Consider the following 27,581-nt stretch of genomic DNA (forward strand, 5'->3'; position numbering starts at 1 on the left):
CAGTTGACTGCGAGTCAAAACACACTTTGCAAATTCTCAAGAACTCCTTTTTTCATCGGTATTGTTTCGGGACCCCCATTGAAACGAATATTAAGATTTAATTTTTAATATTACGTTTTATATTGTTTTTTTAATACAAATCACTGTTCTGCAGTTAATGAACACTGTTCTGATAAGGGATAGCCTTTATGGTTTTTTTGAACGGTGACAAAGTTTTGCGCTTGAGTGAATCAGAGTAGTTACTGTACATTTTACTGATTTAAAACGAATGCGATCTTTTAAAAAAATCTGCTTTGTGTCTAGGAATTCTGAACTTAATTGGTGATTATTACAAGGCACAATCTTGTTATACAGATAGGTTGACTTTTGATTTGATACGATTTTATGAAACATACACGTAGCATGCAGGGTTCTTCTCCGTTTCATATACCACTTAATTTTACTGTCACATAATTTTTGAGAAAAATGTTATCTTCCTTTGATATCACAAATGAGTCTCTTACCTCTCAATGTCAGGGTCGTGAAAAAGAAACGCATTAATTAATTAAATTCGTAATTTAATAGTGAGGTAAGACAATGCCTAGGCTAGCTCATCAACAATCAAGAAAAATTAATAAAGCAGAAAAAAATACTAAATCAAAGCCAAGTTGGAAGGCGGTGAAGGGCACCTCGGTCAGTCCCGGAATGTGGTAGGTAGGCGCCACTTGATTCAAAAAAGGTAAACTTATCAACCCAAGGTTCCAACCCGTAAAGGAAATAAACAAGTGAATCACGAACAATAATTTATTTCCTCCAACCTGGTGGTAGGTGTGAGTTTCAAATGTCACCTTCAAGTTTTGGCGGTGCAAAAGAATGTACACTATAATTTAAGACTATAAGTTCCGCAAACCGTTCTTGAAGAGAACAGGCCACTTAAGCTACCCAAACCTCAAGCTGTCCCGAACGTTATATAGCTGTCTGTCACTATCCCGGGAACCAAACCAAGATGGAATGGTGGCTCAGTGGAACAGCCGTAGGTGGGCAGTCCCAGATAACCCAGCAAAGTCCGTCCGGAAAGCCGGCTGCTCGATAGGAGAAACTCCCCAATTAAACATGTACCCAAGAGACAGCATACACTGCAAGACACCAAGTCTGGTCTGATATTAAGGTGAAAGAAGAAACCACGTGGAAGGTTTGCGGGAAACGGAGCAACAATACGTACAATACTAATTAAAAAAAAAACCTAAAATAAAATCGTCATAAATTGAGGAACACTGATTAGGTGGCGAAATGGTTCCAAAAGGTAACTTACCTCGATTCGAGGGTTTTCTGGAAATGTGGGGCAATGACATTTCTTTTCAAAATCCCTCGTTGAGGAAGATTCCCATTCCAAACTCCAAATAGATCTAAAAGTATGGGAAATCGTAAATTAGTGACCAATTTACGTATCCCCCTTTTATTGGGGTAGCACTACCGGCTCAAAAAGAAATCGGTCACACAAAAGAAAACCTGCCACAACCCCAAGCTTCAAAAGCTAGCGTACAAAATGCCGGACGATTCAGGCAACCAGTTTTATTAAAAGGCTAAACGGGCACAAAAAAATTAGAGGGAAAACGCCACTCTTGCCAACCTAGTCGACGGTACGCCGCCAGTAGAACGAACAACCGAACTATATCTGTGGTGATGGCCGTATGGCCCCTGCCAAAGAATCGAGGTTGCGTCAACCAGATCGAACTACCCGAACGCTATGTATGATGGCGACCGGACGGCCAGTCACAGAAAATCGAGGAAGAATAGGTTAAGAAACAAAACAATGTTTACTAGGCTCGCCAAGGAATACCGAAGCAATGAAAAGCAAATGTGGTCCCTAGTCTCATAGGGTGACAGATGGTAATGGTTATGACTCCTTCTAATGCGCCACTAATACTCTGTTTTTTGCATTAGTATCTCTCAGTAAACCAGTGTCACTTAAGAGAAAACCAAGCGAACAAGGGGCCACGCACACAACCGTTGCAGCATAAAATATTTATGGTTCGGCAACACAATCGGCCGGGGAGTACAAGTCCGAAACTAAAGAAACCGAGTCTACAAAACAACGTGTGTTCAAATCGCAATATCGTTCTGAACCTAATAAACAAGAATTTAAATTGTTAAGAAACACTCGCCAAACAGCAAAAGGTGAAGGAAATGGACAGTACAATTAATTCTACAAGGTACTAACAAAATAAACCCGTTACTTCGCAAATGTGCCAGCACTTGTACTTTAAAAATGCTAAATTTTACGATTGAAATATGAAATCGTCACAAGTCTAAGCATGAGTTTTGCAGTACCTGAATTCTCTACACGTCTGAAGAATCTAAGCTAAGCTAATAAACGTTATTGTCCAACAGATATAATATCCAGACAATTAATTCGCTGAGTATAGTTACCAGATCAACAAAAATATATAAATAACGGCAAAAAACAAACAAAAACAAAACTCAAAACAAAAAAACAGTCCCTAGAATAACCTGAAACGACAAACTATCTTTCAATGCCAATATTGGAGAAAACCGATCTGCGATTACAATTCAGAGCAGTCTATAAGACATAATTTAAATAAAAGTTGAGCTGATGCGATACGATGAATTGAAGCCGGTTTCACACTTAAAACCTACAAAAAGATAAGACAAAGGTTTTAGCAATGGAATTGTACAATCCCTAATCAAAAAGCAAGGACCGGACATTATATTATATGATCTTTTCAATGCTTCATCGGAACTATTGAACATATTGAACTAGACATTTAATCGAATGTGAGAGAAACGTTTTCCTTGAATACCACGGAGGAGAAACAAAATTTAATAAGGCTTAGATCGCTTCTGCGGCGTTTCACGAAAAAAAGTGTCCAACGGGAGAATATATACGGTCGTTTAGCATGCGAGGCTCATTATCGTGAACACGAAGAACCCGTACGAGATACTAATACCTTATACCATCTTAATTAAGCAGCGCTTGTCGCCAACCGAGCACTTGCCACCAGTTACCTTTATAAAGAACACGGCGAACCGAGCGACCACGAAATTCACATAATCTTTAGATTTACTGTCGTCGAGGTCATACCATGTTATATTCGGTTGTTTTTAAGTTGTTTCAACATACTGAAACAATCGTAGATTAAATATGCCCAGAAGGATGCGCAAAACATGTACCTACCTGTTTTGTTTTGATCACCGCGCTACCCCATTGGTTGTCCCATTGCGTGACGTCGATATACCAAAACAACGGCGGTTTACTAAAACTGGTTAGTTTTTTACTTTAAGGTGTTTATGTGCCAAAAATAACTTAAGTTAGTTAGTTTAGGAGTATGGCCATTTAAAATGTAAAATGTAAGGCAAATGTTAAATGTTATGTTCCCAGTTAGATAGCGATAGTAAGATATTTTTCTAAGTGATTAATAAAGTCCATAGGAATAGACAAACTTTAACAACAAAAATCAATTAACAATTGGGTGAAAGTTCGTGAAGCTGGCAAGGCTTCATAAATCCCTCCCGAAATTACTTTGGCACTTTATTGAACTGTCAGCAACCCATTGACCGTCATAGGAGAAAACTTAAAGATTCCTCGAGCTTGTCTTCCGATTTGATTCCGTTGTAGTTTCTTATTTATCACATCCATCGATACGCATTCACAGCAAAAAGCCTTTTCTCGGCAACTTGACTATCGCACAGCACAACCGCCGCTTATTCATTATGTTTTCTAGCAAAATTTTCCTCCATCGGGGTAGGGGTAGGTCGGTAAGATACAGGTAAGTTTTCCATTAATCTTTAAATTTTCCTTCGCTTATCCGATATGCCGGTGCAAAAAAAAATATTGGAAATGATTACGTCAAGAAATAACTAGGCATAACTATATTTAGAATACTTTGTGAAAAAACAACTAGATTTAGAATACATATGGAAAAAAGAAAACGAGAATAATTTCTATATTTAGTGAATATTTAATATGGTATGTGCGAAAATATTATTAGTCGTACCTAGAGGACAATTACAAAATTTAAGGAAAACATTTGGATTTGAACTCCATCCGGCCGTATTCTTGATGACAATTATGTTTACCCCTGATGGCGAACATTATATCTCTAACTTAATCATCTACCTATTCAAGGTCTGTATTGTTGCGGGATATGCGTTTTTATGTGTTTGATCGAATATTTTTTCTGACCTGTAGATAATGTTCTAGAGTAGAGGCTACACATAATTCGGGTTTATCAAAAATTGAAAGCGTTAAAATAGTTTTTAGTTTTTCAGAAATTCGAATTTCAACTTTGTCTCTAAAAATGTTTACATTAGTAATGCGCAGAAGTTAAAACCATAAATGTTATTATTGTTATAATAGTTAATTTTTCAAGAGATAAATTTGTTCAGGGGTAAAGGGTTGCTAAATCACCTAATACAGGTTCTACATTCCAAGTAAAGTCGTATTTAGGTTTCGGGGGTTTTAAATTATAACTTCCTTTAACAAATCGTTTGATTATTTATTCATCAGTATCAGTAGGTGAAGACATGAAATTTAGAGCTGATCGGTGTGTTCATCTGTTGCTTGTATATCTGTCGATTCTTATTATTGTTACGTTGAATTTAATTTATTCAAAGTAATAATTAACCATTAGCAAGATAAATTTTCTAATAATGTTTGATTTAAACAAATGTAGTTGTTTACGATAGTTTTAGTTAGTTACAGAGTAGGCAAAGTGTCACTTCGAGACGTCAGTTGGACTTCAATTCAAGTCATTTTTGTACATTTACGAAAAATTATATTTTTATAACATTAGTAATTTATATTCCTCTAAAAGTCTATAAAATTCTAAGAAAGTTAAACGCTAATATGTCCCCCGCAATGGTCGCTAAATATGGGATTTTTTTGCGAAGGATGCGAAAATTTCGCTCCTTAATTTTCCTTTATACATAGCTTTAAAAAAAAACATTTTAAAAACTTTCTTCACCTCACTTTCAGATTGAATTTTTGAAATTTGTATGCATGCATGACGTTGATCGCGTGACTGATATCAACTTGTAAATGTTCGTCCATCGAAATTGTTTCTTGGTATTGGTATTGCATTATTTGCATTATTATGCATCAATTTTGGGACCCACCCTGTATATTTTCTACTTGCTGCAAAAAGTTATATTACTCTCGATGGTTGAACCTGAACTTTTTATAATCGTTTTCAACTCATGTGTGTTTGTACTTCGTTTCTATTTCTAAAGACATTTTCCATTGAACAAGAGTTCGGTATAGATTAATTAATGTGACGCGTTTTTAACCAAAATGCCAAACCAACCAAAAATCTTTTCTAACTTTTTTTTAAATTAAAAATTGTGTAGCTGTAGAAATGCCCGAAATAATGATTTCTTGAACTGAGGTGGCTTTTACTTGATAAAAATCCATTTAACAAAATAAATAAGAACTAAAAGTTCAGATTTTGATAAAAATCCATTTAACAAAATAAATAAGAACTAAAAGTTCAGATTTTCACCAAATTGTATATATATTCACATTGCAATTGTTTCGACAACACCTTGTGTTTATCAAATGTAATATTTAAAAACTACCTGCTACTATGTATACGGAAAAATGACAATAAAACCTTTATTAATGTTGTGAGAATTTAAGGTTAATAATGGAGAGGTATTTAAGTCTAATTGATGGTTAAACAGAACATTTGAGTTTCTCATTTTGTTAATCTCCATGGCTTCCAATAATTTTAATTTTCTACTCTTTGTGGCTGTATGTAAAATATCAAAATTGTCGTGAAAAGTGTGTTTTTCTGCGTTTAAATGTGTAGCATAATTAGAATCTGGACTATTGTTTTTAAACGCTCTTTTATTTTCGTTAATGCGTTTCTTGAAGGATCTACCTCTTTGTCCAATATAAATTTTAGGTCATGATCCGCATTTCAACCTGTAGACACCTGATTTTTGACATTTTGGACACTTCCTGTTATTGTTTTTTAAAAATTTTCCTATTAGCAAGGTGAGACATTCAAATGTATTGCTTAACGATCAATTAGATTTAAATACGTCTCCATTATTAAACTTAAATTCTCACAACATTAATTAAGGTTTTATTGTCATTTTTCGGTATACATAGTAACAGGTAGTTTGTAAATATTACATTTGATAATGACACGGTCATTGTCAATTGTCATGTGAATATATATAATTTCGTGAAAATCTGAACTGTTAGTTCTTATTTATTTTGTCATAATTTAATGATTCAATACATTTCAAACTTTACCGTAGCGAAAAACTAAATTTGTGAAATTTTTATTGATACTTCCACTTATCGCGTGAAACGATACATTTCCGCATATTCACAAAACTTTACAATCCTTATTTATGTAAATGGTGTCGATTAAACGAAAGCCATTATTTCAGATTTTTTTCAAAAATCAAAAAATGAGAATCGACTGAAATAAATATTGAACGTTCAATACAAAAAAAAAACAAACTATTGCGTTGCGAACATGTAATTTAGGTCGCTCGTCAAGTTTCACAAAACCCAATACACGGATCGCATAATAACAACTCGGGAAGGTTATAATAATCCATTGCGGAAAAAGCATTTCACAGCCAGTCCTATCGATCTATTGCTATACCGTATATTTAATTTTGATACTTTTTTTTACATCTTTATGAGGCAAATATTCTCTACTCGAACTCGCAATGTGATCTATATTTTGGAACCTTTTGTGCCAAATTAGTAATCATTGGACTCCGTCCAAATATTTCGACGGCAAAATTTAAATGCGACGAACTCTGATAATAAAATCCCACTCGTTTGAATCTAATTCATATACGTGGTGTGTTGTTTTCGCACTTGGACTTGGAAATTTGTAGATGGCGCGGACACCTCGACTTGTATCTTACAATGTTGTAATAAATCTCGGCTCCAATTGTAAATTGAAAACAATTGAAGCAATCTCATTGCTGTAGAGGGACGAACAGTAGAGAAAAGCAAGTATAGACTTTGTTGGATACACACAACTATGGTTTTAAATCTTTGGTTTTAAAACAATTTAAGTTGTGTTAATTCCTAATCATATTATTTCTATTTAACTAATAACTGGGTCACAATTACATAAAGTAACTAAAAAATGTGTTCCATTGTACCGTTATTGATCAGAATTTTCGGAATCACTAATGTTATAATGTCTTCTATGGTATGCTATGTTCGCAGCAGACGGCAAAAATCGTTTTTAATTATTGACATGGTCCCTAAAAAATATTTTTTTACAGGACTTGACACTTCTTGGCACCTAAATGGATAATTAGTGAGAAGGTAATAGAGCAAAATATTTTGAAAAAATATTTGTACAACAAATATGTTTAAATATTACAATTAGTAACTTGTATAAATTGTATTTTTTTTTGCATGTACGGGGTGTGTTCAAAAAGCAAGGTGAGTTTTAAGTTTTATCAATAAGTATTTATTTATTCATCAAAATTAATGTTGTCCTCTTCAAAGTGATCCCCCCCCCCCCAGATATAATACACAAGGTTTTTTCCCAATCCTCGAAACACTTTCTGGAATAGCCTTGAGTTTTCCCAGCGATTTTCTCTTTATTTCCTCAACCTCCTTGCTTTCATAAGTTTCTTCAGTTTTGGGAAAAGGAAAATGTCACAGGGGCCATATGCGGTGAATATGGTGGCCGAGTCATGATTGTGGTTTTGTTGTTGGCCAAAACGAGAGACACAAGCAACGATGACTGAGTAGGCGCATTATTGTGATGCAAAATCCACTGTTCCGAACGTTTTCTTCGAATTGCTTCACGCAAACGGCGCATAACTTCAAAGTAATACTCTTTATTGAGCGTACCTCTTTTTGGTAAGAATTCTTGATATGCTACGCCAACAAAACACTAAGCAAAACCTTGACATTCTGGGTTCTTCCATTGGGACGAATGGGCTTTGTTTCGACATCCATATACCCATAATTGTCACCAGTTATAACAGCTCTTGAGCGATGCTCCTTAGACGGTCCTTTTGTTCAAAATTAAGCAGTTTCGGAACAAATTCTGCTGCTACACGTTGCATACCAAAAAGTTCGGAAAAAATTGTATGGCACGAGCCAATAGAGATGCGTCTTCAGACACTTCTCTAATAGCAATTCGACTATTTTTGAACACCATTTGTTTCACTTCTTCAACGCCTTCATCAGTTATTGACGTGCTGGAGCGTCCAGAGCGCGGCGTCTTCTCGGCCATCTTGGAACAGGTTGTACCACTTATAAACATATTTTTTTTGCTCAAAGTAGATTCAGTGTATGCCGCTGTCACCACTTCAAGTGTTTTGCAGCACTCTATTCCATTTTTTACACAAAATTTTATGCAAACTCTTTGTTCAATTTTTTTTGATAGCAGAAAACACGTCTAACGCTCCTGCCACACAAACAATAATTAAACGTGCAAACTGACTGAAACTGTGAACATATATTAGGGACATGTGTACCATCATAACAAAAAAAATATCGAAGATCGAATGTACTTATCCTGTCCAATCACAAAAGTCTTTTGAACACACCTCGTACATTTAATTGTTTTTTACATACATTGTTTTTGGTGCAACATTTGGGATTTCTTTTTACTGCACAGGTTATCCCTCGATATCAAAACTGGAGCCTCCGTATAATCCGAAATTTCTTGGGTTCATCTTCTGGGGTATTCAACAACTGCGTAAAGTACTTTTAGTTGATTTTCTTCATTATATACATTTTGAAGACGTTCATTCCTATTGTATTTACACTCTAAGGACCCTGTATGTGTTTATCTGAATGTCACACACTGGTTTATAATTTTCTTCACATTAAAACTAACTCTGCTTTCTCAGATAATGTTAATGTTAATTGTCCTGGAGGAGACAAAATTTCCTAATAATCAAAATAATCAAAATCCTAACAATCAAGCACAATCATAATGTTTACTTCAAACATGGCTATCCGCGATTAATTTAGTAGGATTTTAATTTTATGATTTCTTATATGTTTACAATAATTAGCAATGCTTTGGCGACTTAAAAAGAATTTTTTCGGCTTTTTTATAAAATTCTTATTCTTCATTCTTATTAAATATGGTTGCACCAAATATAAAATTTGTGTTGCGCTAAAGGATTAAAAATCTTACTTTATGTCAATTATTAAAACCTTTATCTCTAAATTTAAAAGCCTACAACCAGAAAGGGGAAATATACTTTAGAAACAACGCAACACAATATAAATAAAACTAAACTCCCAAGTTGCCAGTGATTGTTTACTAATAAATATTTCAAGTATTTTCGTGTCTAACCTGTATCAGCAGCGCCAGTACGTTAAAAAATATGCTTGGATTGTTTTCTTTAATTTTATAGCATAAAATAATTTTTCTACTCCCTTCTGTAAAATAGCATGCGGAAAGCGTCACTTCCGGGATATTACCGCACGGGTTTGGAAGCAATCGGATGTTTTCGCACGGTCTTAGAAAAAGTATAGTAAGTCACTCGTTTATCAAATAACTCGTGACTCAAATGTCATTTACCACAATTGTTGCATAATATACTAATATTTTGAAACATAGCTTTTCATCTATTCATTCCTAAAAAAATGAAATGACCTCATTGCGTCGTCGTGTAAAAACAGCCAAAATGGCATATTGGGATTAATTTAATAAATATACCAGCTGATGTTGGAAATTATTTTCAAGTTTCTGAAATGGCCACCAGGGAACGTAATTGATATCTTGCAGTTTAAAACTTGGTTTCTATCAAAATTTCTAATTTTAAGCATTGTTTCAGTGAGGTACTATCTTACCTAGCAAAGACCGCAGTTCAATATCTTTATCCTACCCTAAAAAGTGATGAAAAGAACTTGAGGCTGAAAAAAAAAAGTTGGATTTTGGGAAAAAAATCCATTTTAGGGACTGTTATTATTAATTTGAATTAATTTAAAATCAAAATAAAAATGTTGTTATTTATGTTTATTACAAAACAGCACCAAATTACCACCCCCATTGCTGATATTTTTACGTTTTGTTGTTTAACTGGTTCCAAATATTTATTGTTTCATTCGGTTAACAATTATGCTTAATCACTACCACGGTCAGTAATCAATTATTGGAGATTAACTAATTTGATTAACTGTTGACGCATTTGAGTAGAAAAATGTGAAAACCCTTTTAAAAAATGAATAAAACATTTAGTTTAAATTTGTTAAATATTTATGGCATTAATATTTGTCTTACACATTTTACTGCTTAAATATTACGATAATTAATAAAATTTGCTAGTCTTCAACAATCGATGAGTTTTGGTTAGTTGACTAAACCTAATTATTAATGGAACAATAAGTAAAAACACTAAATATTTAAAAACGTAGACATGCCAGTTACCCGGCAATTTGGTGCCCTTCGAATGTATTGTAAAAATAAAGATAATTTTAAACATTTTATTTTGAATTTAAATATCATTTGGCATCCTAAATTATAAATTAGCATTTTATTTGTTACATTCTGAATAATTAGATATCAATAAAATGGTTTTTCACATTTTACCACTTTTACCACTTTACGTTAATAGTTAATAACGTCAGTAGAAATTACTAAATATGTGAAGCCAGTTAAACATGACAAAATGTAATTGTAAAAAAAAGAAATAAACCTTAATAATAACATTTTATTTTGATTTTAAATATCGTTTATTTGGCATCCTAACTACTAAATTAGCGTTTGTTTCGAAAATTTAATAGAATAAAACATTAATAACAACCTGTAAAGCGGATACTTTGTCCAAAATCCAACTTTTTTTCACTTCTTTTATTCATATTTTACGTAAGGGTAAAAGGAAAACATAATGAGCTGCGCTTTTCACTACTTTGTTGATCCCTTATTTGATTATCTAATCTTTATTTATTTTATTTTTTCGCAATCGCAAGGTTTATCAAAATGCGTTAAAATCTTTTTGGAGATATGGACATTTATTTAAGAAAATACACACCCCACCACTTTTCGTTTCAGACATAGGTCAAAGAGGATTAAAACATAGTAATACGCACTTTAACTGTGGTTAACATTAGACATTTTTGTAGAAACCTAGTTTTAAAATAGGACGACCATTTTCCTAATGTCATACCTCTTTAGCCTTTCTGGAACATCCTGTATATATGTATTTAAAATAATAAAAATAATATCAAAATCAATTAACCAAATCAATATCAAGACAGTTTGTCTCCAAATTTCAATGATAAGGCAAACTCCGTTAAATTGGTCTTTAGATTTTTAATTTTTTTATAGTGTTAAGACCGAGAAGACTACCAAATTTCTACTCGCGACAATTGATGAGCACCATATTGACTGTGTTTTAAAGTCAATTTAAAATTGTTTATGTAAAGCTCTTTAAAACAAACTCTCATTGGGAAGGCACCAGTAAACGTTTACTACGCTTTGGTGTTCAACGATCTCCTATAACATTGTTGTGTAGGCACAAAAAACCAACGCCGACACCTTTTTGACCTGCTTTAGTTGTATGGAAACCTTTAAAAATACTGATTGCGATATCGATCTATTTGCTTTGTATTTTAATATACAGTGGTGGTAAAAAGTATGGGAATTTTTAATAATGTTTATATCATTAATGCTTGGAAGTAAGCTAGAGTTTTTTTAATTTCCATACATTTTTTTTTGCGATTAGGGATTTGCGATTGGAAATAACTATGGAAACTTTTTATAATTTGCGTTCTAAAGAAAAAATAGTTATTTATTATGAATAGCCGCCGTTACTAATATGAAATGAGGAAAAAAGTCGGTCTTTAAATATATAAGGGCTGTAGCGAAAATGCTACAAAAATATGAAAGTCGTGGTGATGTGAGAATGCATCGGAAAGATCTGGTAAAATATCGACTACTAAGTTGGCAGATGAGAGTTTGGCATTGAAATAACCAGTAGAATGGCAAGAAACCGTTCAATCAACGGAGGTCTTCATGGAAGCGTCGCTGTTAAAAACCCTCTTCTCTCAAAGAAGAATAGAAAAGCTCGAATGTAGTTTGCCAGATTTCGTCTGTCTTGGTCAAGAGAAAAATGGAATACAGACATGAAAGAAGTTGGCCCAAGATTCAAGGTAAAATACCAGATTCCTACTGTGAAACATGGAGGAGGTTTTTCTCCACCTGGGAGAAGGTCAGTAATTCAAGTACTGGGTAATGTAGATCGATTTCCAGACAAAGAAATATAGGAAAATACACTGCGCCTGTTTGCAGAAGAAGAGATGCCATTGCGACGACGATTTCATCATGATAATGATCATGATAATGAAGGAATGGTTTAAAAAAGAAAACAACTCTACTTTTATATCAATATTAAAAATCAACAGGAACGCTATAGCATCGTTGAATCAGAGTAGAAAAGAAACTACAGAAACTGTACAAAAATGAATTGCCTAGAAAGGCGAGGTCTTAAATGCCCAAGACTACGCTACAAATACTAAAAATAATAAATCATATTTTTGTAAAAAAAAATTCATACGTATTTCCCGCTTTCGTTTTAACTTTCTTTAAAATTAAAAAATATGAATCTGAAGGAAAATAGTTCTTTGTAAAAAGACTGAAGACCGTTTTAAAAAACATAATTATGTATGCGGTGCCAATAATTTTTAAAAATAGATGTGCTTATGATATTAAAAAATCATACTTTTTTCGGCCACTGTAAATTATAAAAGCAAATTGAGGTATGGAGTTCATGTAGATTTTCATAAATATGCCGCAATAAATAGAAATAATTTCCGTATTCACCGGGGACTTTTTCATTGCCTCCCAGCTCCTTTTTGCGTTATGTTATAAATTATTATTATAATCATGAACATTTTGAAGTTCAAGAATTACCGCAAGACATTTTTATTTAACAATTCATTTTACTCTGCGGATGCCGTTAGATGAAAATAATTTTTTTAGCCATAAACAAAATAAAAAATATGCTATAGAATATAAAAATGAATGAATTTGTAAAAATTGTATGTTTACCTTGATTGTCTCTTTTTTGTCACTAGTTCCTTTTTACTTTTTTTTGTAATGATCTGAACGTGTTATTATTATTATTCTTATTATTATAATTCTAGGCCACGTATGCTAACCAATCGCCTACAAGTGCGTCTTCTATATAGGCCAGTGAATAAGTGCGTTTTTTCTTTCTCGCTGAACTCATCAGTGAGTAAATTCTCGCAATTAATTAATTGCCGGTCGGCGATCAGATCGTGGTTGGATGTTGTTCTTCGTGAGAATAATTTAATAAACTGCCCGCAATCTATTCTGCTAGCTGATTTACACGCATTCAGATATAATTAATAAATTGAAAACGCTATTTAAAATCCCATTAACGTGCTTGGTGAAAGTGCACACACGCTCTTCCGATCGATCAGTTTAGCCGTTTGTTATTTTTGTTTATTTTTGTTCAACCGGGGCCATAAGTAAGTTAATTTCGTCAAGTAGGTGTCAAGAAAAACCGTCGAATTGCTGCTTAACTGTTCGTCGCAAACTGTAAGCCTCGCTTTGTTATTGCGAGGTCGTCGTGGCGGCATCTGTTGTCGAAACCGCGCACTGCGTTAGCCGCGTAACGGGTCATTGGATATCCTTGACTTAAAACCGATGCGGTTATTTACAGGGTCCACTATTTACCGGCCTTATCTAAATGTTTCGCGATAAATAATAAAATGTTACACTTACAACATTATAACACTTTCGCCGCGTTATATGTATAATGTTATTTATATATTTATACGATGGTGGGGTGAAAAGTTTCGGACCTGACGAAGAAAAACGACGTTTATCTTTTTTTTTTTGCTTTATTTTTCAACTTAATTTTTCATGAGGGTGTTTCAATTTGGTTATACCAGTTTTAAACGTAGATCCGTGAAGCTTCTCAAAATACTGATTTACAGATTTGACAACTTCTTCGTTGCTATTAAATCTTATACCGCCAAGCCATTTTTTGAGGTTAGGAAACAGGCAATACTCGTTGGGGACTAAGTCTGGAGAGTAGAGTGCGGCATCAATTCAAACTTCAATTCGTGAATTTTGGACGTTGCAGCAATCGGTGGTGCGTTATCGTTATGAAACAATTTTATTTTATTCGCCAAATGAGATCGTTTAATTTGCACCTCGTACTTAGAACTCTGGTTAGTATTGACCAATGATAGTCTTACCCTTTTCAAGGCAATCAATGTATATAATTCCTCTCGCATCCCAAAAAACAGCAGCCATAACCAGCCATAACCAGCCTTCTTTGGAGTTCGGTCTCGTTTTTGCAACCCACTGCTTTGACTGGTCTTTATTTTCAGGAGTGTAGTAATGGACCCAAGTCTCAATAACAGTTATGAATCTACTCAAAAGTTCCTTTGGATTACGCCCATAAAGCGCCAAATTGTCGGTGGAAATGTTTTTTCGAATTGACATCCTACAGGTCTCAGCTATCTCCTTCACTTTCAACTTGCTGTCTTCCAACACTATTTGATGGATTTTCTCAATCATTTTATAAATAAGAAGTATTTGATGACTGCACGTTTTTCCGATTTTTTTTCACGAAGTGTCTTGCGCAATGTTGTCTCAAACGCAAAATAACGTAGCGATTGGGCTGAAACTGTACATATGAGCTCGGTAGAAATGATACTGTAGGACGCCGCTTCAAAGATTGCGTCACCTCTTGATCAGGATGGAAACTTTTCACCCCACCTTCGTATAAACTGCTTTTGGGCACGATTCTAAAATACCTAAGTGATGATGCCCTCCAGCCATAGAGTGGCATTCAAAAATTAAATTTGGTTATACCATCAAAACAAATGTTCTAACTTTGGACGCCTAAATATGCAACCCTCATTTTTTGCATAGTTTTTAGATTATTAACGCCGCGTTATGTTTTTTTCTCGCGCTCCAACTGGAATCTGAAACCAATCAACCAGTTGGTTTGATACATTAGGTCGTTAAAAAGTATGTTTAAATGTTATTTATTTTTATAAACCGTTTTAGGCACTACTTATGAAGTAGCCATAGAGTGGCATTCAAAAATTACATTACATACCATCAAAACAAATGTTCTATCTTTGGATGCCTGAATATGCAACACGCATTTTTGGCTTATTTTTTGGATTATTGACGTCTGTTATGAGTCGTGGTTAGTGTTTGGGTAGGCTTTCGGTTCGGTTCTCTCCAGCGGAACTATCAACATTTTCATCAAAAGTAAGCGGTCTTATTTATTATTTGTGCACAGAGTGCAAAATTTGAGCTTTGCTGCTCGTTTGCTTGCTATGGAAACCTTAATATAGTAACGCATAGTTCGAAGTATTACCCATCATTTCGAAATTATGGAAGCAAAAAATCGTAAGTGATTATTAGGAATTTCAGAAAATTAATTCCTGGGTAAGTAAAACAAAAAAAAAAGTGAGCAAAGTATTTCATAAGTGGAATAATATGACAATAAGCAATCCCGCCCACTATCAGCTTTACAAAAGGCGAAAAATATTTGATAAACTACACCTACGCTTTCTCAAAAGGTCATTGTGTCGGCTAACTAATCAATAACATAATTTTAGCACCGTATATGAGCGCTATTCTTGGCAGAATTGAATTCGATTGAAAGATTTTCCATTTTTCTCTTTCGTCGGTAACGATTTATAAGATTGTACAGGGTTGTACTTTATTTTTTTCGAGAAGACGAACCTCGCTCTGAACATTGAAACAAAACTGTTATATTTCTCTAATAGTTCGATTCAGATCTGTTTAAAAACACTTTACAAAGTTAACCTTCCTAAATCTTCAAAATAATTCATAATGAAAAATTATAAAAATGAAAGTCACTTTGAGAATCGTTTTTTTTATATCGTTTCAATTTTTTTTAAAGCGAGCTTAAATAATTTGATGGTAATAAAGTTTAGTTAAAATATGCAGCTATAAATATTAATGATGATTATTTATTGCCATCTCGGAAACGGTAAGAGTTTTATTGTGAAGAAAAAAAACACAACTAGTTATTGCTTTTGGAACTTTCTGCGCTTCATGGTTGGTCGACTAAAAAAAGATTGCCTCACGAATTTTCGTGATTCGTATTTCGTTTTGTTTAGGTTATTTTACATAAAGTTATATAAAAAAATCTAAAATAAGTTTGCCACACTGTTCTTTGCGTTATTAGCCATTACTTAGGTGCATTTTTGAATTGTGGGAAAACAATTCATGGATTATGCATCACGATAATGCACCTGCTTACTCATCGTTGCTTGTGTCTAACTTTTTGGCCAAAAACAAAACCATAATCATGTCTCAGCCACCATATTCACCCGATATGGCCCCATGCGAATTTTTCCTGTTCCCAAAACTCAAGAAACCGACGAAAGGAAGGAGGTTTAGAACCATTGAGGAGATAAAGAAAAAATCGCTGGAAGATCTCAAGGCTATACCAGAAAGTGCTTTCGATAAGGGCTCCGAGGATTGGTTAGTTGTTGATTTTTGATTAAACTTAAAAGTCACCTTACTTTTTGAACAGACGTCGTATGTAAAAAGATATAGTGCAGGGCCGAACTGCGGTAGGAAAAGTAGGGGTATAAAAGATTTATAATTAATTTCATAACATTCAAAAGTTAAACAATACTATAAAATGTTACGTATAGCTACTTATACACACGCATTATAATATACTGTAAAAACTTTAGAAGTTGTATTTTTTATAACTTTCTTAAAGAAGAAAATTGATTGCTTCTATATAGTTTTGTATTTAAAATTTTGTGATAACTTGCATTTTCACGGAAGTGCAATGTATCTACCCAAATCATTCACTTCATTTGCAGCAGCACTGGGATTAAGTCCTCTATTAAGTAAAGAAACAGTTTTTGCAATTTCCTTCTCGCACAAGGATGTTTCTAAGGTAAATATTGGACAAAACAACAATGTATTAACACTTTCCGTGAGAAATTGAAATTAATTTTTAAATAATAAAATGCTTTCTGTATAAGGACGCATTCCTAACTACCTCTTATCTTTTGAAATAATCACTTAGGTAACTAACCAAAACCTCTCTCCAGTAAGTGCATTTAGCTTTAACACTTTTTTTTTAATCCTTCAAGTTTTTCCTAACCAACAATAAATTGCCCCCACCTATGAGCACTTGCAAAGTTTCGATGAAATTGATTATGTTATGTATCGCGAACGTCGCTCGACAGCATCAACACCTCATAAATAATAAATGACTATGGTCACGGTCGTGCGAAATAAACAAACACATCGGCGAAACGACTTAAATAAACATCCAATAATAACAAAAATGTTGCTCTTTGTTTGGTTAGCTTGTTGTGAATTGACTAATGTTAAAGGGTCTAACAAACTTAAATAGCTTTGGAGAAACTTATCAAGTTTATGTATTATTTAATTATTATGAAATTATTTAATTAGTGGCCAATTTTGTGTTAATTAGATTTATTGTAGTTTTCGATATAGCAAAGCGAACATTTTTTGTTAGTTTTGTCTCGGACGCAGTCATAGTCGTTTTTTATATGATTTAAAACATCATTGTTCTTTAAGAAATCGCTTAAATGAATTTGACCAAACTGGTAAGATTAACCTCGTAATTAGAACTGAGAATGGCTCTTGGAACTATATTAATAGAAATGGATGATGGCAAGAAGTGGACATGCAGAAAAAGAATCAATAGGAAAAGTGGAGAAATTAAATACCTTAGGTGAATGTAGTTCTTATGGATCAATGTAAAATTAATTAAAAAATCGAACTAGTTAGAACATATTGAAATGTTAAGGAATCTTTTTCCGGGTTTAGAGGTTCCTTGAAAATTTATATAATTACCTTAAGATGGGTTTTTCCATTTAATTGTTTTAAGTTCGGTTTGGCACTTGAGTTGTCTGTGTACCATCTTCATATTCCGTATTCTTCTTCTTCTTCTTATTTTAAGACTATGTCTTGTGTTTTCAAGGAAGCAACATAAGTTGTGACTCCGAGGTCCAGCTCTTATACCAGCGCTTTGGTGGTCTTCCGGGAGGTCTGCTTGTATTGGGTATCTCTTCCTTTGCGATTTTCGCCAGTCGATCCTCTTCCATTCTATTGACATGACCTCTCCATGCTCTTCTTCTAGTTCTGGCCCATCTCACTATATCCGGAACGTCATACATTCTTCTAATTTCTTTGCTCCTTATTCTGTCTGTGATTAAACGTAATGTTTTCATCTCGGTCGTTCTAAGAATCTGTTTAGTAGTTGCAGTCTCCGCCCTCGTTTCTATGGCGTATGTCAAAACTGGTCTAACACAAGTTTTATATATCCGTGTTTTGCTTTCGATACTTATTCCTCCATATCACGGTTCGAAGGAACCCCGATATCCTAGATGCTACTATTGTTTGCATTTTTACTTCTTGTTTCAGGTTCCTATTGCTCGTGATGTTAGCCCCTAGATACTTAAAAGACATAACCTACTCCACACTTTTATTATAAATTGCCAGTTTGCATCTTCTGGGTTCTCTCGCTATTGTCAATGGTCGTGTCTTCTGTGTCGATATGATCATATTGAATTTTCCTGCAGCTGTTTCGAATCTGTGTTTTCTCATGTTTTCCCATTCTGTATCCGCTGGGGTTCGATAGCAATATCAAAATTATTTACATTAATCCAATTTTAATGTGAAATTGAACGTCCTACATTTTTATGTAGTGAAGTTAACCTTACACACTTCAGTTATCTCCTTTCTTTAGGTCGACGACTCGTGGCGTCTTTGTTTTAACTTTTTAGTTTTTAGATAGGTTTCTGCGATCATTCTGATTATGAGTGTGTGTCTCTGAAACTTTAGACTATAGCTACTTAATTGTTTTTTAAACTTATTATTATTATTTAATATTCCGATCCATGTAACTTAAATTGGTGACAAAGCATTACTCACACGTGGTGAACTTTTTATTCGATTTGTTTGCTTCCAACGCGACGTTACAACATTGTGTTTGTTACAGGTCAGTCCATCCACTCGTGACCCAGTCACCCAGCAGATTCAGAGCAAGCTTGGTGATTTTCAGCGCCTGCGACATTTAATAGACCAAAAGGACTCGTCGGGTCTGATAGGGGTGGATGGCGTACCTCCCAGTCCCGGTGGTCCCCCGACCCGCCATCACACAGCTCACCAATCGGCAACGTCACCATCAGGTGGTTCAAACAACAGGTGAGAGCCATTTGTGATTCGTCAGTGATTAGTTTTGAATCGCAATAGTTTTTGAACTATAAAATTTTTCGAGTGTCTCTCCCCAAGTTTTGGCTGCAAAATATGGTTGAAATTGACATCTTCTGGGTTCCTCTTGCTGAGTTTTCGCCAATCATTCTGTTGGATTCTTCATAACTTGAAAGTTAAGCTCTGAAGAAGCCAACATGAGATTGGCGACGTTGATATTTTTTAATTAAAAAAAATATATTAAAAAGTTAGGTTATTTTTGAAAAAAAAAATCTTAAAATGGCATCTATATAAATCGTCAAAGTTGATGCAAAGTTAAAACGGTTTTAATATGTTAAAACCAAATCAGAGAATTAACTTAAGAAATACAATACAAAAATTGGTTAATTATTCCCATGTCATATAGGTTTTAGTGGTAAATTTGATAGAACAAGGCTGATTTGCAAACTATTATACAATCCTTTCGCAACACTTATAGAATACCACTATTGTAACGATATTCTTATTAGGCCTTTGGTTATAATTCGGCTACTTAGACAAAGTAGTTTTGTTAACTCGTGTGATTTAATGTCTGAGTTATTCAATTTACCGGAAAATTTTCATTGTGGAAGATAACAAAAAAAAAAACGTATTTTCCTATAATCTTTTGTATCTTTCAATCTGCTGCTTTTTTATTACTAAAAATGGGCCTTAATGCATTACTGAGAGTGCCTGAGTAATTAGTTACTTCATACATGAACTTTGGCCTTTCGTACTCTGAGCTCTTGCCAGTTTTACGACATGAAAACTAATTATTCTCTTATTTTTTTATTGGAGCGTTCAGTGTCCAAAGAGCTTTGCCTCTTTATCACTTTTAATGTTGCGTTTTTTTTAACGATTTACAAAATACGGTATCTTACCGCTATCTAGTGAGTGGATATAGAAGTGGAACATTTACATTTTAAATTCAAATAATTGATTAACTATTACGTTAATCGTTGCTAGTATATAGCAAGCAGAGTATATCGACTATATAACTGTACAATATTAATGTACCGTTTATGGTCAGGGCTCACTAAATTACGATAACTGAATATTACGGAAAAACTCGAATGGATAGTTATCAGGAAACCTTAAAAAAATGTCGTAGAGGGGCAATTGCTGAACACAAAACAGGGTGCTCCATTTAAACAATCAGAAAAAAAATCCTCATTACATAGGCACTTTACTAAACTCTTGGTAATGCGTTTGGCTCCATTTTTAACGTTTATGGACAGCAAAATGAAGGATAAAGAAACTCTAGGAAAACTTGTTTAAAAAGTTTTTAAAAATATTTTTCCCAATAATTTGACGTCACATTAAAATTCGAGAACCGTCACTGTGTCCTATAATTATTTTTACGTTTGTGTATTACAGTTGTGTAATCTCTAGTAAATCTCGGTAAATGTGCAAAAATTCAAGTGTTTCATATACAAAGTCTACTGGGAAATTCAATAATTTTAAATGATTTTTTGAAAAGATTCCTGTTTTAAGCGAAATGGCGCGACAACATTAGACCTAATAAAAATATCTGAGGTATATTGGAGGCAATTAATGAACATTCCAAGTATGAATCGATTTGTTATTAAATATTGCGTGTGACTAGACAATGATTTCGATGAATTCTTTTCACGACTTGGTTTCCATATAAACTTTTTGGCGACTTTCTGTTGAGGACAAATGAAAGCCCAGTTCCTGAATCTGTATTCACTCATGAGTGACATTTAGGTATACAACAGTAATGATTTGAAATTCAGCTCTGGATGTCACTGTTACTACTTTAGAAATATTGCGAATTTTATTTTCCACCACTTGTAAACAACAAATAATAACAAAAACAATAGTTTGGTAAGCCCAAGAGCCCAACGTCCACTGGAATAATAATAAATCAATAAAGTTAATGTACTATAGAATGATGTCCAATTGACCACTAGGTGGCGTATGACTTATCTTGAAATCACGTTTGGCACGCATTACCCAGTAAACACCTTCTACATAAGTTTTTCTTTTCACAATTGTTGCAGTAAATAGACAAGGTTTGTTAAAAAGTGGATGTCGATACCAAATTCCTTTTTTCAAATCTAACAGCATTTTTTTAATTCCATTTTCGACTTCTGTGTCGAATTTTCTATTACTTTTGAAAAAACGAACCATTAACTGATGACAATATGCTAATGCGATATTTTCATTAATTTGCCTTATCCAGTAGAGTAGAGTAGAGAAAATTGGTTTTGGAAAAGAAACTGCGATGGCTGGAATCGAAACTAACCAAAACTAACAAAATGGTGTTTCATTTTAAAAAAGAGACGTTATTAGTTTTTGAACTACCCTGTATATTTTCTATTTCTTATAAAATTGTGATGGTCGTGTGTGACCATTATTCTTGTTTTTCAATACCCGTAACACTGTATAATTAGTAATATGTTTCGTTCGATTTTATTTCTGCACTCTTTGAAACATTTTTTAAATAGAATGGGACATAAAGCACATTATTGGGCCACCATGTAAATTGGGATGGTAGTACTGCTTGGTCTTCAACTGTAAATTCCTGTCACTCAGGTGCTTTTTGATACAATGAATGTTTTTTGCCTGGCAGAAATCGGTTGAGTGACAGGAATTTCCAGTTCCAAACCGGTTTCTGACTGCGATTGGATCAAAGCTAACGATATCATCTCTTTATTCGACAAAAAAAAAATTAACGTTCTTTCTAGACATCAAACCTCTCCCGATTCCCGGTTGGAATTCAAAAAGCCGAACCACCACCCACCGCATCATCCACCGGGCGGACAGCAGAGAGGGGGTTACGTGAAGCCAGCAGAGGGGAAACCGCCCTATGGCGGCAGAGGCGGCTACCCTGGTCAGCCCGTCAAACATGGCAGCAGTACGGCAGCAACGAGTCACAGGTCCAACGGCGGCATAATGACCGCCAAGGGCCCACCTCCGGCACCGTTGCATCACACCCAGGCGGCCTCGATCACATCTTCTTCGTCGTCGATAAGACACGGAGTCGACAAGGGTTCTCGGGGTTACGACCAGGTAAGGGTTTTGTGTAAAGCAGTTTTATGGTGACTTTTTGAACGACATTAGAACAAATGTACGAGGCTGTAAACAAGCAATAAAAGGCGAATTGCCATAGCGGTTTGGTTTGTTTTCCGGAATGTATCGATTCAGCTGGGATAGATACGGATTTTTTTAAAATTTACTTCGAATGGCTATCGTGGGATCAGATCTGTTTCATCCATTTTATCGTATGGCGCCAAAAATTGTGATCAGCGAATCCACGCAAATTTATGAAAATTGGTGTTGATTATTGAACTTTTGATAATGTGTCATATCAGGCGCCGTTGGTTTTCTGCGTTGGCATGCTCTGTTTCTTAATGAAGTTGTAAATCATTATTGAACTATAAAAGTTAGTGGTTTTAAGGCGCGTACATACAACGGACGAAGGCGAACGAATGTGTCCATCCGCCTTTGCACAGAGCTTCGCTTAGATCAAAGAAAAATTGCTGGATAATTCGTTCTGCTTAATTTATATGTGGACGTCTCTGCGAATTGTCTGTTGATGTCGATTTGAAAATAGTTTATCTGAAAAATGTAGTGGAATAACACAACTTCGTTGTTTCAAAAACGTTTGTGGAATCCTACCGAAGTTTTTTATAAAGGCAAAACAAAGAAACGAGATGTCTGGGACGATGCACTGAAATGTGAAAGCAGTGAGGTTAAGAACAACATGGGTTTGTTTGGATAAGTTTGTCCCAACAAAAAATACTGAGGTAAACAATATATTTTTATTAGTAATATATAAATACATAAATACATTAATCGGTCATAAATTATTCTGCGTATTCATATCTAATAGCTTGATTATTAGTAGGGTTTTCTTGCTTTCTCAGTTAATGGAAGAAATCACTTGTTGTTTCCTTTTTCTTGGCGCCAAACACCCATCATGCTTATATTAATGTTCCTGGTGGTGTTTAAATGTTCCGTGAATGTTTGCTCTTTCTTAAGAACTTGTGTAAATAAATGCATGGCAGAACTACCATTGTTGCTTTTTCTGGTGACTTTGAACATAGAAGACATTATGCCAAAAACATTTTCGATTAATCGCCTTGCGCGACAAAATCTGTAATTGAAAATTTGAGGACTTTCATTTGCGTACCGGATAGAGGTTTGTCAGATGGAAAAATAATCATTGCTTTGTAGTTTTTGAGTTCTGAGTTTTTTATGACACCGTCATCAGAAATTCTATCCTAAAATTCTAACTATACTAAGATTTTGTTTGTAATTAAAATAGTCACTGCCGCTGCGTATAGGAGCCTGTGTTATACAGTGCTTCTCGCCTATAGTTCGTAGTTGTCAGTTATTTGGTTCCATTTTTTTTGTAAGCATTTGCATATAAAAAATAACCTTTTTCACAATCTTTAATATAACTTTTTCTTCACCGCCACGAAAGCTATCAAAATGGGAATCAGATTTTTTGTCGCCGAAGAAACCTGCCCGATGATGGCACTGTTTAGGGAGAGTTAATCGCATCCAAACATCAGAAGTACAGCTCAACACGCGAGAAGCGCGGTGGTTGTAGAAAACTGTGAAGGTAATGAATGTTCTTTACGAAAAATTCAGAAATAGAGAGAGGCGGAATTATCTGCTAGCGACGAAGATATTTGAGAGCAGACAATTAGACAGTCTCGAAAGTAAAATCGGAGTATATATTATCTGGACGAAGCTTGGATAAATGAAGGTTTACCTTTGGTAAAACAAGGCAGGATAATTTGTGGGTGGCGACACGCGATTATGACACCATGAATGTTGATGTTTTTAAAGACTAATTCTAGCAAATGGCTATTCCTCCTAGGTCTGTTATATTCATGGATAATGCAACTCAAAAAAATCCGAGAAATACCAACGTCTTCTTGGAAAAAGAGGCACGATTCCAGTGACGTACTTTAAATGTGAAGCAATTTCAGACAGATATGCTGAAAAAGGAACTACTGGAGATTAAAAGTTTGAATAAACCTATTTGTTCCCTTCCGCCGTGAATTAAACCCAGTAAGGCATGACATTACTGCTACGTAAAAATCTTCTAGATTCCTCCTGCATTGGTTATTTATAAATAAATAAAATCAAGTTTAACCTTTGAAGAAACCAACCGAAGAATTGGCGAAACGGCAGCAAAGTTGATTTATAAATAATTGACGCAGAAGGAATCCAAAAGATTTGTAAACAGTACAGTAAGTATTACAGTACTTTATGGTTTCAATTAAACTTCGAAGGCCAATCCTTATAATTTTGTGAAAGCAGGTCTCTTTGAGGATGGGCGATTTGTTATAGGATTACAGTAGCATGTGGAAGTTTCTATGAAAAATTCTAATTTAAATTTTAAAATCAGGCACGTTGAAACTCCCTTGAAAAAAGGGAGAAAGACAGTGGATTGTGAAAATTCTACACTGACTATTCGACTATTTGACCGAAATTTACAAATTAAATTGTATTGTAAATAGTACTTTTTTTAATAATAATATTTGTTACAAAATCATTGTTCTATTTGTAGTTTTATTTGTTAATTGTAGGTGTGTAGGTCTTGAAAACTGAAATACGGAATTAGGAAACCGCCGAATCAGGGTCCAAGTTAATCTATTCGGCTCGCTTGTCAAAATACTAAAATAAAGCTGACTGTTCGCTATTCCAGAAATTGTTTATAATAACGAGGATGCAGAAACTATTTAATCTTTCATGACTTTGAGCAAAAGTTTCCCAAAATCTCGAACCTGGTCAATCAGCAGGATTTTTATTTTTATAGTTTTGAATTCGGTTCCCTGGGGGTCAGCATCTATCACTTTACTTATCGATTTTAATGTTTTTTTTTTCTCAAGAAATGATTACCTAGTTTACGTAATATTTATTAAAAATTATTAATGGCAATAGAAATTTACTGAATTATATCTGTATTTATTTTGTTAAATTTTGATAAGAAAATGATGTTAAGCATAATTTTGTTAAAATTGTAGTGTTTGGTATCAATGCCTAAAAAAGACTAGCCGTTGGATGTTTGAAGTATTTTAGCGATGGGGGTGTGAGGGGTGGAAAAGGGGTGTCTTGCCCAAAATGATTTGAGAATATCTGTTATAAACAGTCACAATCATAACTTCTTTTATTTGGTCTACGGAATCTTATCATTATAGTAAAACAACCTTGTTTCTTCTGTCACGTGGAATTGTAAGTTGTGTTAATTTGGATCAATAAAATAAGCTGTATATTTTGCACTTTAAAATGACAGTGAAATTTTATTTTTTATTTAACACTCGTTTTGCTAGTTCTGTACGACACGCGTCTGGTATTAGCAGTGACGGATATACCACAAACAAGATCGAAAGTTGTCAATTAGCGTTTACTGAAAACGCTAACCTTTAGGGAAATCAAAAGGAGCCTCCGTGCTGAATTTGGTTCTGCACTGTTAATGATATATTTTTTCCGCATTATATATTGTGTTCTTTTAATAAAATATGATAAAATTTGACAAAGGGAACGTCAATTTTTATGGTATCGACTTGTTCGGAATGAACCTTTTTTGTATCTCTATTTTAGAATCAAGGTAACGCTGTCGGCGAAAGGGATTCTTTACCCTCCGCAACCCCCGTGGCCGACGTCGACAATATTTTCAAGGTGAGTGATAACGCTTTTGTGGGATACCTAAGCGAACGATTTTTTAACATTGGTTGCGGTGTCGGCAAACAAAAAATAAGGTTGGGCAGTAATAAAAAAATTGTAAAAAAATTTCTTTTTGAACACCCTACTCTAAAATATCCAATTATTCACGGACCAAGCTTACGGAAGGGTGATTTTAAGCAACATATCCGAATATTCATAATATCATGTGCATAGGTGAAAAAGGATAAAAAATATGTTAATTACTTTATATTATTTTAATGTTTAATGTTTAAAATATAGTACAAATATGTAGAATAGATAGAAATGGTCCAGAAATTCATACAAGGTTGGTGCATAGATATTATTTAGGATTAATAAATAATAATAAAATTAAAAGTTTAAGAAGCTTCGCCAGACACTTTTCATGGAAACTTTCTTTACCAGAATAACCAAGTCGGCTTTAAAAAAACCTTAATTAAATTATCTGCTGCAGTAGAGATTATATTATTAGAACTGCATGAAGAAATTAATAAATAAATGCTACTACTGTTCGAATGCGTTTTTAACTTAAATTAAATAAAATTATAAAAACTTGCCAGTCCATTTTATGGTATGTCTAAACGTTCTTACACTTATCGAAAACTATTTAATTAAGATTCACCTTTGTGTTTTTTGCTGGAACAAACCAATCTTTTTTTTTCTCGAATTGTAGTTCTTTTAATTTGTCGCTTTTTCCGTATCAAATACGCCTATAAAAACGTATAAATGAAATATTACCGTCAGGACTCACCGATTGCTTACAGTCTATCATTTCAACGTCTTATTTTAAAGGTCGTTCTTAAAACATCAGCTTTGGTAATGACTGACGTTAACCATCTCTGATATTTCCGGTACTTTAGTCATGGGTTTTTTAACGTTTGTCATATCTGAAGGCTACGTCACCAAAACTAATAGTCGCAGAAAGAGTATAGTATGCAACTCATTGGTGAACTTCTTCAGACACTCGTCACCCATCAAACTCGTGAGAATATTACTCTTAAAGATGTGTGTGTTTAGACGGTCGAGATCAAAGTTTATTGATATTTGTATAAGCCGAAGATCAAAACGTGATGGTGAACCAGACCACTTAATCATTGAGATCGCTGGTGTTTACTTAGTTAGTTAGTCGTTACCTTCACTACTTTTTTCACTTATGTGCGTTGTTTTGAATAAATTTGAAACTGTCCTCCAACCACCCATTTTTTTTATGGTCATCACCCGTAAACCTCTGACTTGAAACGATCGCTACTTTGTGAATAATAAACTTTGCGCTCTTATTTCCTGGCGTATAATAAATAACTGGTGATTTTAGGGTCTCTATGGTCTCATTTTTCTTTAAAGTAGTTTTTAACCCTGCAATTTCTTAATAGCCGCGTTTCCAACAGGTAAGAAAGCTGAATCTAAAAAAAAAACTTTCAAGGACAACCTTAAGTAGTGGATTATTTTATAAAGTTAATTATTACCTAGCGTAAATACTTTTGTGTTAAAGGTATATTTGCTGCGCTTACTTCGTATATTGTTTAGAAAATCTTAACTGCCTAGATGAGGTTTTTTTTATGCTGTCACGTTTGAAAATTTAATTATCCACCGACCTATAAAAATAAAAAGAAATAAAACATTCTGCAGAGTTTACAATATCTAACAAAATTTTATTCAAGATTTTAAATTTGTTATTTTTTTTTGTAAAAAATGTCT

At 34.1% G+C, this 27,581-nt stretch overlaps 1 protein-coding gene across 3 annotated transcripts in view; it reads left to right on the top strand.

Moving 5' to 3' along the window:
- The window catches only part of LOC132705205 (AF4/FMR2 family member lilli), a 166,841-nt gene that overhangs the window by 60,322 nt on the left and 78,938 nt on the right, over nt 1-27,581 (top strand). For all 3 annotated transcript variants that reach the window (XM_060675661.1, XM_060675662.1, XM_060675663.1), the window contains exons 3-5: nt 18,970-19,175; nt 21,911-22,235; nt 25,785-25,862. In XM_060675661.1, the coding sequence (XP_060531644.1) occupies nt 18,970-19,175; nt 21,911-22,235; nt 25,785-25,862 (609 nt within the window). The remainder of the gene's footprint in view (nt 1-18,969; nt 19,176-21,910; nt 22,236-25,784; nt 25,863-27,581) is intronic.

The sequence above is a fragment of the Cylas formicarius genome, unplaced genomic scaffold (assembly GCF_029955315.1).
Source record: "Cylas formicarius isolate icCylForm1 unplaced genomic scaffold, icCylForm1.1 PGA_scaffold_7__23_contigs__length_41026272, whole genome shotgun sequence".
Classification (NCBI taxonomy): domain Eukaryota; kingdom Metazoa; phylum Arthropoda; class Insecta; order Coleoptera; family Brentidae; genus Cylas; species Cylas formicarius.